The following is a 16987-nucleotide window of genomic DNA, read 5'->3' on the forward strand; positions in this document are numbered from 1 at the left end:
CCCACTCGCCATACCCACACAATTCTCTACAACAACTGATTTTTTTCTGCTACACCCGGCTAAGCTGCTTCGCTTCTTCTTCTTCTGGTTTACTACTGGTGGTTGGCTTTGGCCGCAGTACCGCCACCTTCTGCTCTGGAGTGTAAACGCTTCGCCTATGAGAAAAAGGAGCAGCGCATGAACCGAACGAAACACACGTGAACCGAACCGAGACAGTCGAACCGAACAGTTTGGACGGTTTTCATAAACCGTTCAATCCCTAGTACTTTAGTATCAGTCCCCCCCTCAAACAGAAATATGTCATGTACATCTGATTTCCACTGATCCTCCTTTAGATAAGGTGAAGCCACATCCGCTAGGTTCAGTTAACTTAAAAGCCATTCAACATTGCCCCACTTTCCTTGATGGGCCCTTGGCTGGTCCCCTACAATTCCTTTTTAAACAACTAAAATATTCTTTCTGTCATGATTTGTGGACATTAAGATCTAAATAGAAGTGTTATTCTCCTGTTCAGACCCTGAAATTCAGTAAAAGGTTGGAGTCAGAGTAAAAAAAGTTCACGCCCATGAGAAGGCCAGGTGCTGGATATTGGAGGGGGTTTTGCTGCCATTCGGCTGGCTTTTGACTGGGAAGGGCCATGTTGAATGGCTGCTACTGTATAAGTTCTTCTAGTTAATAGTGCATATTAGAGGTAAAACAGAGATATGAAGTCAGGAGAAAATCTGAGACTGGATGGGGTCAAAGCAGATATCTCGGAGAGGATACCAAAAAACATTAGCTCCACCAAATGTCTTGAAAAGCACTGTGGGCCTCGTTGATTTTAAATAGGAAAGGTTTTGTGCATCCAAGGCCGTCCCTGGCTTTGATAATCTCCGTTAATCTGAGTAATCTCATGAGGAAAAAAATATTTCAAAGAAGTGACCAAGAATCCAATAGCCACCTTGGTGAGGCTTAATTTTCCATTTTGGAGAGAGAAGGACCATCCAGAAGGTTTGACTTAAGCTACTTCACTTCACCTCTTTGGTGATGGAGAGGGCAGCTTGGAGGGATTCTTACAAAATGCACCCTAGGGATTAGATCAGAAGCAAAAACCATCTGGTCTCATAAAGCTAACTGGAGGAAACGTGGTGAAAAACAGAGTTTCTCCAACAAAACTTTGGAGGGTCCTTTAGAAATCAAATCAGGAGTTCTAAACACAAATAATTATCAAATAACAATGATTCAAAACAAACAGTGCACTGATAAATATGATAATAAAAAGTATTTTGAAAATAATAGTTTTCTTCTTCGGCAATACATTGTATGAGTATGAGTTGGTGGCTACACAGAATCCAAGCCCCACAGATATTGCTCTATAAGACAAAACTTACCCTTAAATGTCTTAAACAATACCCATCAAATAATGACAGCATTTAATCATATTTTAAAATACATTTATATTTTAAAGAACATAATTGTCCACAATTTCCATTTAAGAACAGAAAACCAGCAACCTTCAGTTTCTGGAATTTCCAATAAGAGACTATAGTTATCACAATAAGTTACTTTTTTTACTACACAATCAGTTACATAAATTATTTGTCAATATAAATAAAATAACTGTTTAATCCGGGCTGCCTTTTTTCATTTCACTGAGCCTGATATACAGAAAAGAAAAGGAAAAAAAACCCAGAACACCTGCACCAGACTTTAGAGTCATACCTGAGTCCGCCTTTCCTGAAGAATGTTAAGCCATGGGTCTGAGTACTTGAAGTTTTAAAATTTTTGTTTTTAAAAACATTTAAAGGAAGCAACATATATTTCACCTTCTTGAGCTGAGATACAGCAAAATCGAATTAGAGTGGCATCTTAGAACGACAGATGAGAGCCAGTTTTACCTAAACTCAGATCAAGATTCTCTAAAACTTTTTAAATGATTGCTTTTTTATAAATTAAAAAATACTGTATGTCTGAATTTATGGTTTCAATTATGGTTAGAATTAAACCAGTTAAAATAAATTGAAAAGAGCATTTTAATGGCTCAGTATGATTGAAATTGAAATAAAAGAATAAAATTAAGAGAAAAGAAGAAAAGGATTAAAAGATTATCTTATTGGTTCCTAATCATGATCTGATCTTCATTTAAACAAAGTTTCCCAAAGACTCTTGATGTCTTGATGTTTACTGCCTGATTTTGATGCATTTAATGAACTTGTTATGTCTAAAGCAAGCAGAAAAAGCTGATTTTGGTCACAGGTTCATTTATTTTATATTTAATTTCCTTTCAAAAGCTTTTCTTTTCAAAAGGTTGACAATTATAAAACAATTAACATTTCTATCAGTGCCCTGATTTTTTTAAAATTATTCAAATGTCATGTATAAAGAGATATTGTTTAGAGTTGTGGTATAAATATTGAGGAAGAGGTTTCCAAGGACACATGCTGTTTATATCTGTGAGTCTGCTGTTTGCTATATAGCCCTTTCTCCAAATACTGTTTTGCTCAATGCAGTCATTTTTGGATGCTGTTTTAATTACTGATCTTGTACGTCACATTTTTCTTAATGAGGACTGCCATGATTAGAATTATTTGGCATATGTTCTATTAAACAAGGATTTCTAATTATAAAGTTAAAAGGGAAAAGTATTACTGTTGTCATCTTGTTTGTTTTTTCTTATATTTTTTTTTGCCTCCCAAAGATATCTTTCAATTAAAAAGTTGAAAAGTGAACTCAGACGGTTTGACTTTGCTTTGGCGTCTTGCACGGTCAGCCTTCTGACTAATAGCATGTGTATCTGTACAGCTGGTTGACAGCTTGGGAGTGAAAACATGTTTGGTTTATCTTTAACAGATGCATGTACTCAGGGTCCTTTCTGAGGTGAAGATTTGTGAACGCTGCGTGTCTGTTTACTTATGTGTAAAGCAGAAACGGCAGCGTAGCATGGTGTGTGTGTGTGTGTGTTGGTGTGTTACTCTCGGTGTGAAAGTGTGTAGATTGTGGCTGCTGCTGGCGTGATTCAGCAGTTGCTGGGAAGGAGCTGGGAGGACAGCCCGGTGAATCATCGCCACATCTCCTGGAACTGACTGTTCTCCACTCACACTCTTAATACAGACATCAAAAATACTCAGTTACTTTTTTTTTTCTTTTTTTTCTTTTCTTTTTTTTTACCACAGTGCACATTTAGAGTGATGCTCTGCTCTCACCTATACAGGTCACTAGAAACAAGGTTGCATTAATTTCGACCCCATGTTCAGGTTTAACTGCAGGAAACCAAACAGAGCATTTATTTTTTTATTCACTTGCTCTTCAGTTCAATAAGATCAGTGGCTTTAAATAAGTTTCCCAGAAGCCACAGAACAGACTAGTGAAAGAGTGTGCTGAAGAGATGAGAGGCTATGAGGCAAAACCGAGAGAACTATGTTAGAAATATAATAAAAATATTTCATATACAGTAAATCAGTCTGCACATACAACACATTTTCTTAAACCACAAGGAGTGTGTGCCCAAAACATGTTTAGTGAATTTCTCCTTTGCTTTCTGCATTGCGTGTGTGTTATCAGGATAAATGTGAAACCTTAGTCAAGTAAAATTAACTTTCTGATCCTCTCATGTTTTAGCTAAACTTTTCTGCATCCCTTTTTTTATTTCATTTTTTACTCCTTGTTTGTTAAACTCTTAAAAATAATCAGGCCATTCATCCATCCATTTTCTGTCACATTTATCCCTGCTGGGGTTGCAAAGGATTCTGGTGCATATCTCCAGCTATCAAAGGGTGAGAGGCAGGGTGCAGCCTGGAAAGGGTGGCTAGTCCATCTCAGGGCAACACAGAGACAAATAGGAAAAACAACTATTCACACACACACACACACACACACACACACACACACACACACACACACACACACACACACACACACACACACACACACACCTAAGGGCAATTTAGAGAAGCCAGTTAATCTAACAGTCATGTTTTTGTACTGTGGGAGGAAGCCAGAGTACCTGGAGAGAACCCATGCATGCTCAGGGAGAACATGCAAACTCCATGCAGAAAGACCCCGGGCTGGTAATCGAAACCAGAACCTTCTTGCTGCAAGGCAGTAGTGCTATCCGCTGCCCCACTGTGGAGCACATATTAAACCAGGCTACTTGTTTTATTTATGAACCTGAGCATTTGCATTGTTTCCTTTTGTGTCTAACCTTTAGCATGGCGATTGTGTCCCCTGTCTTGGTGATACTGAATCTTCTAAAAATTGATGAAGTTTTTTTATTTTCTTGACTAAGGCTAACATCTGAAATTGTTTGTTAAAACTCTATAATCATACAAATATTTTCCTCCTATTCTATTCCAGCTTGGCTTCATTCCAGGAAAACTTCATCCAGCTTCCAGAAACAAGAAACGCCAGCACCTGAAGCTGAGACTCTTTCTCTAGACAGCAACAGCTTTGGCAGCAGCCTTCCCGACCAGGGTTATACATCACCTGAAGGTGCTACGGAGGCTGAGGACTCGGGCATTGTTAGTTCCCCCTCTGATACCCAAACCACCTCCCCACATGGGAGTTTATCAGAAATACTGAGTGGAGAAAGAGGAGAGAGAAGAAACTTAAGGGAGGTTTCAAGTGACAGCGAGGAAGAAAATACTACCTGGGCAGAAAACAACAGGTAAAGAAAAAAGTAAAGTCTTGCTTAAAGATTTTCGTTGTGAGGCTGTGTTATCAAATTCTAAGCAAACAATATGGTCTGTTGATAAATACCAAGTGCAAGGCGGCTAGTGGAAGCTAGAGCAAGACAGTCTATACCAAATTAGACAAGTACAACTGAAACACCCCAAAGTGGGCAATGTTAGCATTATTTTATAAATCTTAAAACCATTGCAGTGGGTGGAAAAATGAGGGAAGGAAGTTGCAGAACATCTCTACGCATCGTACATATGCAAACAATAAAAAGTCTTAAATACAAAAAGTGATAACAAATACCTACCAGGAGTAGCTTATACAGTATATACTATATTTTTTTTCCCTACAGAAATGTATTGTACAAAAAATAAATCTAAACGATATAATACATTTACTTTTTGGCATATGTTAGAAAAGGCTTGATCAAGTAATATCACTAAAACAAAGAACAAAAGTCAACAACAAAAGGCATGAAAACAACCGAGGGAGAAACACAGGTAAGTGACCACAATCATCTGTCGAGAGATGATTATCTGTGTGAGTCACTTACCTGGTTAAAAAGTTCGGGTCCATCATAAACAAGGAAGGCAGGATCCAGCCGATGGACTGCCAAACGAGCTTTGGCGCAGAGCCGCCTGGAGTGTCCCTGATGCAGCCACCTCAGTGAGCAGGAAGGAATCCGACCCAGGTCAGGAAAAACAGATCCGGCAGGATCAGGCAGGTTCAGAGTTAAAGCAACAAGCTCAGACAGAAACGCACAGATGCAGACAGGAAGGCTCAGCAGTTGAGAGACAGAGTCAAGACATGGTGCCGGGATTACTGCAGAACTTTAAACTGGTCTCCACCTAGGAGCAAGGCTTACGGGACTTCAAACTGTACTCCCACCTAGGAGCCATGACACGATCAGGAGACAAGACAAACACTCAAAACCTCTCAACCCACTGGCCTCCGGGGACGGGAACCTGAGCTCAGGAATAACTAAAACTGACAAAACAAACAAACATGAATAACTAAGATGATCTGGCCCCAATAGCTGGGCTAAGCCGAATATAAAGCAGAACGAGCAGGTGGATGAGATAAATGATAATTAGGAACCAGGCAGAGTTAGGCAGGTGAATGAAGTGAATAATTAATGTCAATTATCAGGGCAGATCTTGACACCAATATACCTTTTTTTTTACGAATAAAATCAATATTAATATGGGACATCCCTAGTCCCCACCAACTGGCGCTAAATCTCACAAATACCACAAATAATGCTTTGAAAAAAAGAAGGAAAAATAAGTATCTCACAGTTTTCTGGAGTGGTATAGCTGTCACCGAAATAAAGATAGAAGAAGAGGTGTCTGCTGCGGACGTGAAAAAGGTTATTCCTTTAATGACATTGGAGAACAAAAGCAAGAGAAAAACCTAGAGCAGTAATAGTTTTTGCTAAAAATATAAACTCTGTTATTAATATAACAACTGCCAATGATGAATTAAGAGTTCTTGAGCATTGTCAAAGAATTTCCTTGATTTATTTTTTCATTGTAAGTGGTGAATTTTGGCTAACTTGTTTCCAGAATTCTACTGAAGTAAATCCAGCTCCATCATATTGATGACTTGATCTGGGGCCAAAGCTGGCTTGCTCAACTGGACTTTCATGGTTATGGTTTCAGGCTCCTATTCAAAGGTCTTTTCGGAAGGCACATTTCGCTCTAAATGTTTTTTTTTTTTGTTTTTTTTCATCTTGCAGTGCGTATGGTAGCATGCCCAGACCAAGGGTTTTGGAATGATGCTCTCAAACAAAAACAAAAAAAACACCAGAAAGGTTATGAATCCAGGGCCCAGGCTCATGTTGTTGGCCTCTTACTATTCCAGGAAATTATAACACTATTTTCTCTGAATCACTGAAGAACAGAGGGTACGATCCAAGACTCCTTAACAACAGCTGTTTATTTGATTTGGCCCTCATTTTACAATTTGTTACGGCTAATGTGACACTAATTTAGGAAATCGATCATTTGAACCCTTTACAGAAAACTGGAAGAAGCTACTTCAATAAAGTAGTAGGACCTCAGAAATAAAGCAAAGCACCTGTTTTTCTTTCTTCACCCACTGAACTGTTCTTGCTCTTTACATTTTTACAGCTAGGCTAGTGCCTGGAAAGGTGTTGAATATCACAGTAACATAAAGATAAAGCAGTATTTTCTTTGCTTAATGATGCAGCATGTTGTTGTATGACAGAGGTTGAACTCATTCATGTGCATGTTATATATAATTGTATACTTTGTTAGGCACAATCTTCGAGGTCCTAACCCACAACCCCTTAACGGCTTTAAGGACAATTCTGAGCTCACAGTCCAGCTTCATCAGACTTTGGCAGATGCAGGCCTTGCAGATGAGAAGGAGGACATCAGGAAGCTACAGTCCAGTTACAGTAAGAGTTTAAAGCACTTTTATTTGATCAAGTTACAAGGGTGCACTTTAGTATATTATTTTGGTTGCTTGGTTTTAATGGAGTGATCCAAAGTAATTTATCATTTTTTAAATGGGAGGAATATTTGCATGATGTTTAAAAATTTAGCTAATTTTGAAATGCATTAATACTCAGCCACCTTGAATCAAAAACTAGTGTTGCGCCGATGCAATTTTTTGGCCCCGATACCGATACCCGATACCATCTGTTTGAAAATGGTGTGTGTTTTGATATATGAAGATCTACATACTACTTGGGTGTAAAATAATTGCCATCATGGCTTTGTCAAGCTGCTTCCTACCTTTGTGAAGTAGGAAAAAGACTAATACAAAGTAAATCCAGTAGAACTTGCCCACCTGAAATGAGTGACAATAGTTAAATAAACTTTTGGCTCTCAAAATGTATCGCTGTCCTGTTTGTTGGTACTCGCCAATACAGATACCACCATTTTAGTGTTGGATCGGGGTCCCACCCGATACTGCTATCCGATACTGGTATCGGTATCGGTGCAACACTGTCAAAAACTGCAGCTGTTATTAACAGTGGATGCAATGTAACTCACGAAGCTATTCAAATTTAGAGAGAAATCTGTGCCTATAGTTCTTTTTTTGTAAAAGAGCTCAGCTGTACTAGGTGTTGAGTGCATGTGAACTTATTTTTTTTACTTGTGCCCCAGATTTTCTATTTTCACCCAGACATGGACTTGAATGGCCCATTGTAAAATAGGAATCTACTTTGATCAAATTCTTTTATTCCGACTGTAATTTTAAGGTCTTTCTCATGTTTTTAGCTCTTGTAAAGGTTTTGTTCCATTACCCTACAATTAGCTCAATTCACCTTCATAATAAACACTTATTTGCATCCTTGTTCTGAATAAAAGAATAACCACAGGATGATGGTGCCCTGCCATGTTTCACTATGGGAAAACCTAAATGATGTGTTCACTGGGCATGTTGACTCTGGTTATTTGTTAATGTTTTATTACAAACACTGTGAGGGAAATTATAATTTGGTTTTAAGACACAAATCTGATTTATATTCACTATTAACACAACTTCAGAAGTTATATAGGGGCTTTAAAGAAAGGGAGCAGAATACAAAAGCATTTATGAAGTTTTTAGGGTGTAAATATTTTGCAAGAATCAATTTATGTGTTTAATACTGAGCCTAGCAGGTTAGCCAAATCCAGAAATTCTGTTTAAAATAAGGTTTTAAAGTAAATTTGTAGCATTAGCTAATAAAATGTTTAATCTCTTCCTTTTTCAGACCATTCTGACATCACCTCTGTCAGAGAGAGCCCTGATAGGAAGTCTACAGACAGCAGTGAGGTTCCTGTGTCTGTAGTGGACATGGATGTGCCAGTCACTGCCATAGATGAGGTACTGGAGGAATATGAACGGGATTTTGATGAATATGAAGTCAAGTCGTTGACCAAGACCGAGTCGACTAAGAGCGAAGGTAGAAGAAAACAAACAAAAAGACAATGTGCCAGTGTCTAAACCCTACATCAAATGTCTTAACTGTGTTTGATTTACAGGACAAGACTTCAGTCATCACTCTAATGAGGAGAAGCAGAACAAAAATAACAATGCTTATACAGCTGCTTTTGGTTACAAAACAGGTAGTGCTAGTTCAGATCTCCCCAAGGAGTCGAGCGCACCACAGGAGATCAAAACCAAAGGTGTTAAAAAAGAAAAAAAAGCGCATGAAATAAAAATGAAAGAGAAAAGGATTGCTGATACCACCGCTGGGAAAGAGGATACCCAAAGACTGTCTAGGAGAACCAGTGCTGATCTGCAGAAAAGCAGTAAGCCTCCTATAGTCTCAGCTGATCCTGTGAAATACGACACTCATTTCTTTAAGCAGAAAAAATCGGAGCTTCCAGCAAAGATTCAGAGATCAGTTTCTCCTGAAAGGGATGAAGCGATGCAGAAAGTAAACCAGATCAGCTCTGGTTTTAGTCCTTCGCATGGTAAAATCAAACACAATGTCCCGTCACGTTTTGGGATGAAAACTTTCACCGTGGTCCCTCCAAAACCCTCCATTACGTACGTCGCTGAGACACAGCCGGCCGCGAAAGGAAGTAATTTTGCCATTAAAATTGACGATCAAGGGAACATGGTGGGAGCAGGCCTCCCTTACCTGAAATCTACACAGTCGTCTAAATCAGAGATTGAAAACACTAACCCTGTTTGTGAAAATGCCAAAGAATTTTGGACCTCTAACATCAGGCAAGAACATGTGGTGACTCAAAGAAAAAGGTTTGAAAGCACAGATGTCAGCAGCAATGCCTCTGCTGCTTGCCTGGAAGGCAAGTCAAAGACTAGCAACACGGAAAGCCAGAAAACAGCAACAAGCGACGTTGCTAAACTAACAACAGTGGTTCAAACAAAAGTAGAGATGAAAGAAGATCATAAACAAGTCATGAAAGATGCGAGTTTAAACAGAGAGTGCAATGAGGTGGAGAGCAAGATTTCAGGGTCCAACAACGTACAGAGGCCAAGTAACACACCTTCCCTTCCCCCTCCCTTACAGTCAGACAGGAAACAGCAACTGAACTTTGTCAAACCATCCAGGCGGACCTCCAGCCAGTACGTAGCATCTGCCCTAGCTAAATACACGCCCAAAACCTCAGCTAAACCGAGCAGCATCCCAAAAATCACTGACTCGTCTGAGACAACAAGGACAGAGAAGGCTGCAGGTTTCCAGAAATCACTGACTCATTTCCAATCCTCCCAGCTATCTTTGACAGATATTACCGAGAATGACTCTACTGGCACAGTCACTGTTTCCTGTCCTCAGAGGTCCATGAGCTTCCCAGAGTACATGTCAGAAAGTCAAAGAGATTCTGTCGAGGTGAAAATAAACAGGGAGAGATTTAAAAACAACACATTGAAGAAGAAAGAAGGTTTGGATACAGCTGAACAAAAAACAGACAAGAAGAATGACAGTCGTTACAATGGATCCCCCCAAATACACGTAATTAGCAACAGCAGTGATTACGTGAAACACATTCAACGTCAAATCTCCAGCCCAGCAAAAAGCACCTCTCCCCAGCCATCTTTTAAACCACCCATAGCCCCAAAGATCAAACTACAACAACAGATAAGTGTAGGTTTTAATAACAAATACTTCTATCTTGTCAAAAGAAAGTTAATATGTTTCATTAAAAACACATCTTCATTTTGCAGGAAAAGGATGATTTGAAGGAAATTAAACTGGCGTCATCAGCTATAGTGTCAGACAGCACTGACGCGCCTGGGTCTATTGAAGGAGTGACAGTGTTTGGACCCGTTAAAAAGTTCAAACCAGTCATCTGTAGATCTGTTGAGAAAGAGACGTCCCTGCACAGCAGCCTGATGGAGGCAATCCAGACAGGTGGAGGCAAGGAGAGGCTGAGGAAGGTGAGATCCAGCTGACACTTTATTAAGGCCAGAACACACCGGCTGCGTACGACTTTTTCATTTCCTTTTTTTTTTTTTGCATGTCGCACTGACTGCTTACTGGAAGGCAATGACTAGGCAGGGTTGGCAGATCTGCTCAGATTTTTTTTTAACTTCTGTCTTTGATATACACTAATTAAAACAATTTCCCACATTTGACTTAGACAGATTATGAAAAGTTATAAAAAATACAAACGTGCACATTCTTCAACAAAGCCCCACTTAACTAGTCTGTGCAGCAGTTTAAAAAACAGATAGAGAATGTTCATATATTAAAAACTAACGAAAAAGAAAAACACTGCAATAAACGCTGTGGGATGGTTTATAGTATGCTGACTGAGGCAATGAGAGGCAATTCTCCGAGAGAGAGCCAGAACGTTTATCGAAGTTTTTTTGAGAGAGATAGATATGCTGCGCTTACCTGCTCTGTCTTCCCCTTGTTAAATTGGTTTTTTTGGCTCAAAGAGGATCACTATTTTACTATATTACTATATATTATATTATATTATACTATATTACTATTTTACAAATTTTTGTTCTCCTCCTAATTTAATTTAATTTTTTTCCGGGGAGAGTGATAAACTGCGCTTTTTGTACCTCGTTGTTTTTGCAAGGTTCAAAGAAAATCATCATTCCTCCTCAAATCCTGTCATGGGTGAAGTGTTCTATTTTTTTTTATATTTCATTGATTATTTTTGTACAAGTCTGTCCAACTTACTATATATACAATGTGCGACTCCAAACCTGTTTTCCCTGTACGATTAACAGATTTTATTTTGTATTTTCACCCAAAGCAGATGTGTTTTACTTTGTAACCGTGTCTCTCTTCTTGTCAGACCTGTCAAACCCATGATATTTCTGACTCTGGCTGAGATAGACCCCGGCTTTATTTTAAGATAGAGCTGGGGTCTATCTCAGTCGGAGCTGTGCAAGCCCTCTTGCAGAAAATTGTGTCGGGTGCGATCATCCCCATTGACTTTCAATGAACGCTAAACGCCGCAACATCATGTGAAACGATTTTCTGTGAGATTGGACAAAGAATCAGATCCGGTGTGTTCTGGCCTTCAAATGGATGGATACCTGGTTGACAGAAATCCACAGACTGATCACAATGGCAATTATTTAATGATGTTTTTTCTTCATTACTAGATATCCACTACCACCAGTAATGAGAAGAAAATACCATGTGCCGATGAAAGCGATGAAAGATCTGCTCTTCTATCTGCCCTTAGATGTCCAAATGTCAACAGACTGAAAAAGGTAAAACAAGCCGAGGCCGTTTATGCTCTTTCTTTCAGTCTGCCTGCAGACGGCAAAAGAGTGGACTGCTTTTTTAAATCTATACAACTTATGAAACAGAAGATGTTTTGAAGTAACTGTTATATTTAAGAAAAGGAAAGTAAGGCAAAATTTCTTTTTTTCATCTCAGTTTAAAACATATCGTGTTTGTTTGTTTTGATTCTTTTGGAAATGGCATGCTCTGATCAGGAACGCACTCAGTATTCATTTGTAGAGCTTAGTCTAATCTCTCACTGTTTACTGTACATTCTTTTCTGTAAATTGATATTCATTTTGCTCCTAACATTTATCGTTGTGGTTGAAACCTAAAGACAAAGATGTCCCCTTGCTCCAAAACAGCAATGCCTGGTGCATAAGATCATAATCAGTAAGGTATTAGCAAGCCTACTCTGTGTCTACTCTTACCTGCATAGTAGCAGACAGACAGGGAGCAGCTGCATCCTTATTTACTCCCAATGGCAAAATAAAAAGCAACAGATTCAGTCAACAAAATAATGATGAAGTATACCACAGTGCTGCATGTTGAGCAATATGAAAAAGACAATCACGGTTTGAAATGTCTAAGCAAAAAGCGGATGCAGATCTTGCTCAGGAAGCGCCTGACATGATCACAAAAAGCAGAGCTAAGTTTTTAGAGGATTTTAAATGTCAATTGTATAAAAATGCTGTAAATGAGACTCTAAGTTAACGCCTTACATCTGGAGGAGACAAGAACTAAGAGACTTAATCCATCCTTAATGTTTTACGGTAGCAGTAACATTTTGGAAATGCTGACTCCTTGGATTAGAGCTCAAAAGCTTTGGCTTCTAGACAAAAATGACAACAAGAGTAAATTATATATCAAATGTATATGATAGAACTGCTAAAGTGACTGAAATGCAAGAAGATGTCCAGTATAATCAAGTAATCTTAGCTGTCATTCATCTCATGATTTAGCTCCAAAGATAAATAACTGTTGCTTTTTTGTTCACAGACAAAATCTAAGGCTGCCAGTGAGGTTGAGCGGTTCAGGAAAGAGAGCTCAGGGGAGGGGAAAACAGAAACCCCTCCATATTTGACCAGATCTTCACCACTTACTCCACCACCACCTCCACCTATTAGTGCACCTCCACCTGCACCCCCTCCCGTATTTCCCCAGGGTAAAGCTAACACTGTGGGTCATTTAAATGCCAACGCCTCTATGAATCCTGCCCTGGCCAGAGAGGCTCTGCTGGAGGCTATTCGTTCTGGATCTGGTGCTGAGCGATTGAGAAAGGTAATAGATAGTCAAGCTCTGTTACGCTTTAGATTGACACTTTTTAAATTACGTAAAGTAATTTAAAATGTGGAGTACAAATCTGATTAGGAGTACATTTGGATTTATATTTATACAGAATTGTCTTCTTGAAGCCTAAGACGTTAACATTTCTCATTTCGGTAAAAGCTGCATTAATTTGCAGATGTAATAAAAAGGAGCAGCCAGAGAAAAACATGCTGAGTTGAAAGAATGCTTGAGCCCAATTAAAAACGAATGAAACTGGATGCATTTCAGATTTTAAATCAGAAATATTTTCTCAGTATGTGTGAAAAAGTATGTTCAAAGTATTCGTGTTGTCTTTTCTTCTTCAAAGTGTTCATATCAATTCAACTTTTTACTTTACTAAACTAGCACCTCATTGTAAAGTCCCTGGACTATACTGCACGTAATTTAAACATTTGTTTTCTAAAAACGCAAAAAAAAAATTATTAAAAACTGGTGTGCATTCATGTCCAGATTTACCAGATTTGCCTTGTATTTGACTCCCTCCATCCTCCCACTTTGGTACTGTTGACCCACAGAAGCCTTCTACATAATCAAATTTGAAAAAAAAAAAAAATTCAAGAGATATGAATACTTTGAAGGAGCAGTCTAACCCACAGTGTTGTAAATCAAAAGTGACATGTTTTAATTTCCTCAAATAGGTCTCTTCCCCTAAGAAGACTGTCCAAGTGAACGGCAGACTGGGAACCATTCAACATTGAGCTGGAGACACCCAAATCACAGCAACAAGGAATCTAGCAGAAATTTTCATTGCATTATTTAATTTTTTTTCTTTATATATTAAAACATGCTTTTAAAGCGTGCCTGAACTGAATCACTGCATATTCTAGACGAGGTTTTGCACTACAATGGCTAAATAAATTATTTCCTATTTCACGTTCTCTGGTCAGACTGGATAGAACATCTTATGCCTTATGCTTATATCAATCACTTGTAAATTTAAAAAGTAAAGTGGAGATGTTATTTAGCGAATGATTCGCCTGTTTGTAGCATTTGCAGAAGTCGGGGGAAAGGGTCAAAGGTGACACATGTTCAGTTAGAATAGCTACAATATGAGATGGATCAACGTTTTGGAAACTGGTCTCCAGTGTTATACCGTCACAATTTTATCTCGCCATTTCTACTCGCATCCATTCTTGTAGAACATTGTGCAAAATGTGCCAATGAAAGAAAACCTAACGGGACGTAAAACTTTAACTTAATTTTTGTTCTTTTCTCTTTTTTTTGTCTGCCTGAGCGGGCGTAACCTACGGATGCCTTAAACAGCTGCTAAATCAGTGTTATACCGGTGTATGGTGAATGCTTCATAAATTCTAGAATGAGTGCAATAACTGTTTGATGAGGTTTCCTGATTTTGAGTATTTAATATTTTTTCAAATGAAGATTATTTCTATAATATCTTCAGTTTAAGGAACAATGATTAGATATGCAAAGGCTTTTTTTATATGATCCTTACTGCCTCCCTCAACAATTTTAGGATCTGATGTAAAGATCACTAAATATAACCTGCTGGTGCCTGTAAACCTATTTTGTTCATTTGCAAGCATTTTGGTCGGTGTCGCTTTTGTTATGTTCAAGCCTCTTGATTAATTTGTGTTGTTAAAAGAACTCTTGATTTGTGTATATATGTGTTTTTAAGGGCACTATTAATGATTCATCTAGTCATCTTATATTTTAAATCATATGAAGCAGCTGCTCCAGAAAAGCTGCGAATGACCTTGGATTTTAGCTTTATCTTTTTTTTTCCCCTGCGCTCTTCCAAGTGATATTATAGGGAAACCATGACTTCCTATAAACACGATCGTTTATTAATCCTTTATTAATGATCTATCGCCTTAGAATGATGATAGATTCAGGTACAGTTCATTTCTGCTGTATTTTCTAAAGGGAGATAAAGGGGAGAGTTTTATAGAGATTTGTTCAACTCTGGTTTAAATACTGTTAGATGGTTTAATCTAGGATTGTGCATGATGGTGCATTTTCCCTCTTTTTTGTGTAAAATGGAAACATTTTTGTAGATTTGATTTATATCACTAATATAGTTTTTTTTAAGCTGTTGTTTTCTTTCCTGCACAAAGATTCCTTTTTTTTGTCTAAAAGTAAGAACATTTCATAGATTTATACCACTAATGGAGTGAATGTTTTATAAGCTATTGTTTGTTTTCCTTGTTGGGATTTGCACAGCTATTTTTGTTTACCTACATTGTTGATTCAATAAATAATTTTGTAATCAAGAAAAAGAAGTTTCATGAGAGTTTCTTGTGCAAAGAGTAAAACTAAATGAGCTGTCTTCTGTGTTATAAAGCTGCTACAGAATAAATTTGTGTTAGAGCCTTTTTCAGCACATACTGTGTTGTTATGAAATCTAAATTTTTAGCCACACCACAGATGAGCTGCTATTCCGAGCAGCAGCTCATGGCCCTGATTCATCATTCTGCGGTCATACAAAATTACTTTAAAAGAAAAGACCCTGGCTTCCTGATTCCTGGAATGTTAGCCACTGTTCCTACTCCTCTCTGCCAAAATTATTTCTATCAGCTAAATGCTCAAAAATAAGATTTTAATTTCTTTTTTTTAATAGATAAATTTTATCCTTTTTTCTAATCAAAAGTTTTAATGCAAGATTTTTTTTTTGCAATTTGGGAAAGCCCAGATGATGATATCAGGGCTCTGTAAGCTTGAGATAACGGGAGGCATAACTGGATGACCTGAATTTCCCACTGTGGGGAAAATAAAGGTATCTTTATCCATCCATTTTCCGTCACACTTCTCCCTGCTGGGGTTGCGAGGGGTGCTGGTGCTTATCTCCAGCTGTCAATGGGTGAGAGGCGGAGTCCACCCTGGACAGTCTATTGCAGGGCAACACAGAGACACACAGGACAAACAACCATTCACACACAGACACACACCTAAGGAGAATTTAGAGAAGCCAATCAACATAACAATCATGTTTTTGGACTGTGGGAGAAAGCTGGAGTACCCAGAGAGAACCCACTCACGCTCAGGGAGAACATGCAAACTCCAAGCAGAAATACCTCGGGAATTGAACCCAGCCCTGCAAGATAACAGCACTACCCACTGCTCCTCTGTGCAGCCTATGGTGTCTTTATTCTACTCTTAATTTAAGACACCTCCAAAAACTAGTTCATTAAGTGAATTTGGGAAGATCAAAAGTAATCACCCAGGATATCAGATTACTGGATTTCTCCATATTTAAAAATGTGAAATACCAGCAATCTGCTACAGTCGTCTGTTTAAACAATAATTTCCGAGGTCTTTTCTGACTAAATCAGAAGGCCGTCATTAAATCCATCATGGAATGACACATGGAGAAGAGCCATGAGCAGAAAAAAGTCAGAGAAGAGGAGACTGTGATACAAGAACAACATAGAGGTCAAATTAAGGTTTGCAAATGGGCAATATCTTCATTTTAAATTAGTTTAGTGACAATGACTGACTGACATTGCAAACATGAGACTACAACCTCAAATATGGAACAAGGGGTACACCACTAAGTTATGAGGGTGTTTTGAAACAGAAAGTATTGATGCAGCCTAGGTAGAGATGGTGTCATGAAGAGAGAGCGTTTGCTAATATGGAAAAGCCATATTAAAACCATCAGTCAGGAAAAGTAAAGCTTGTGAATAAATAGGGCTCAAAATGGACAATGAATTAAAGCGTGCCATCAAACCATTTACTAAGTGAGTTCATACGTATGCAGTCAATGATTTGGAGAAATATGATGTTCTAGAAGCATAAGAAAAATCTAAGCAAGCTTCAGAAATAAAATGAAAAAAATGTTTCAAGAAATGTAGGAACAATTCCGACGTT

General features: G+C 38.3%; 1 protein-coding gene across 5 annotated transcripts in view; it reads left to right on the forward strand.

Moving 5' to 3' along the window:
• LOC107101585 (protein cordon-bleu-like) overlaps nucleotides 1–15346 on the forward strand; it is a 78659-nt gene extending 63313 nt beyond the window's left edge. For all 5 annotated transcript variants that reach the window (XM_015400549.1, XM_015400552.1, XM_015400551.1 and 2 more), the window contains 8 exons: nucleotides 4333–4642; nucleotides 6933–7075; nucleotides 8381–8572; nucleotides 8652–10225; nucleotides 10306–10518; nucleotides 11707–11817; nucleotides 12830–13111; nucleotides 13798–15346. In XM_015400549.1, the coding sequence (XP_015256035.1) occupies nucleotides 4333–4642; nucleotides 6933–7075; nucleotides 8381–8572; nucleotides 8652–10225; nucleotides 10306–10518; nucleotides 11707–11817; nucleotides 12830–13111; nucleotides 13798–13857 (2885 nt within the window). In that variant the 3' untranslated portion in view covers nucleotides 13858–15346. The remainder of the gene's footprint in view (nucleotides 1–4332; nucleotides 4643–6932; nucleotides 7076–8380; nucleotides 8573–8651; nucleotides 10226–10305; nucleotides 10519–11706; nucleotides 11818–12829; nucleotides 13112–13797) is intronic.
• Nucleotides 15347–16987: the final 1641 nt, after the last annotated feature.

This window comes from Cyprinodon variegatus, unplaced genomic scaffold (assembly GCF_000732505.1).
Source record: "Cyprinodon variegatus isolate N-32 unplaced genomic scaffold, C_variegatus-1.0 Scaffold1116, whole genome shotgun sequence".
NCBI lineage: Eukaryota > Metazoa > Chordata > Actinopteri > Cyprinodontiformes > Cyprinodontidae > Cyprinodon > Cyprinodon variegatus.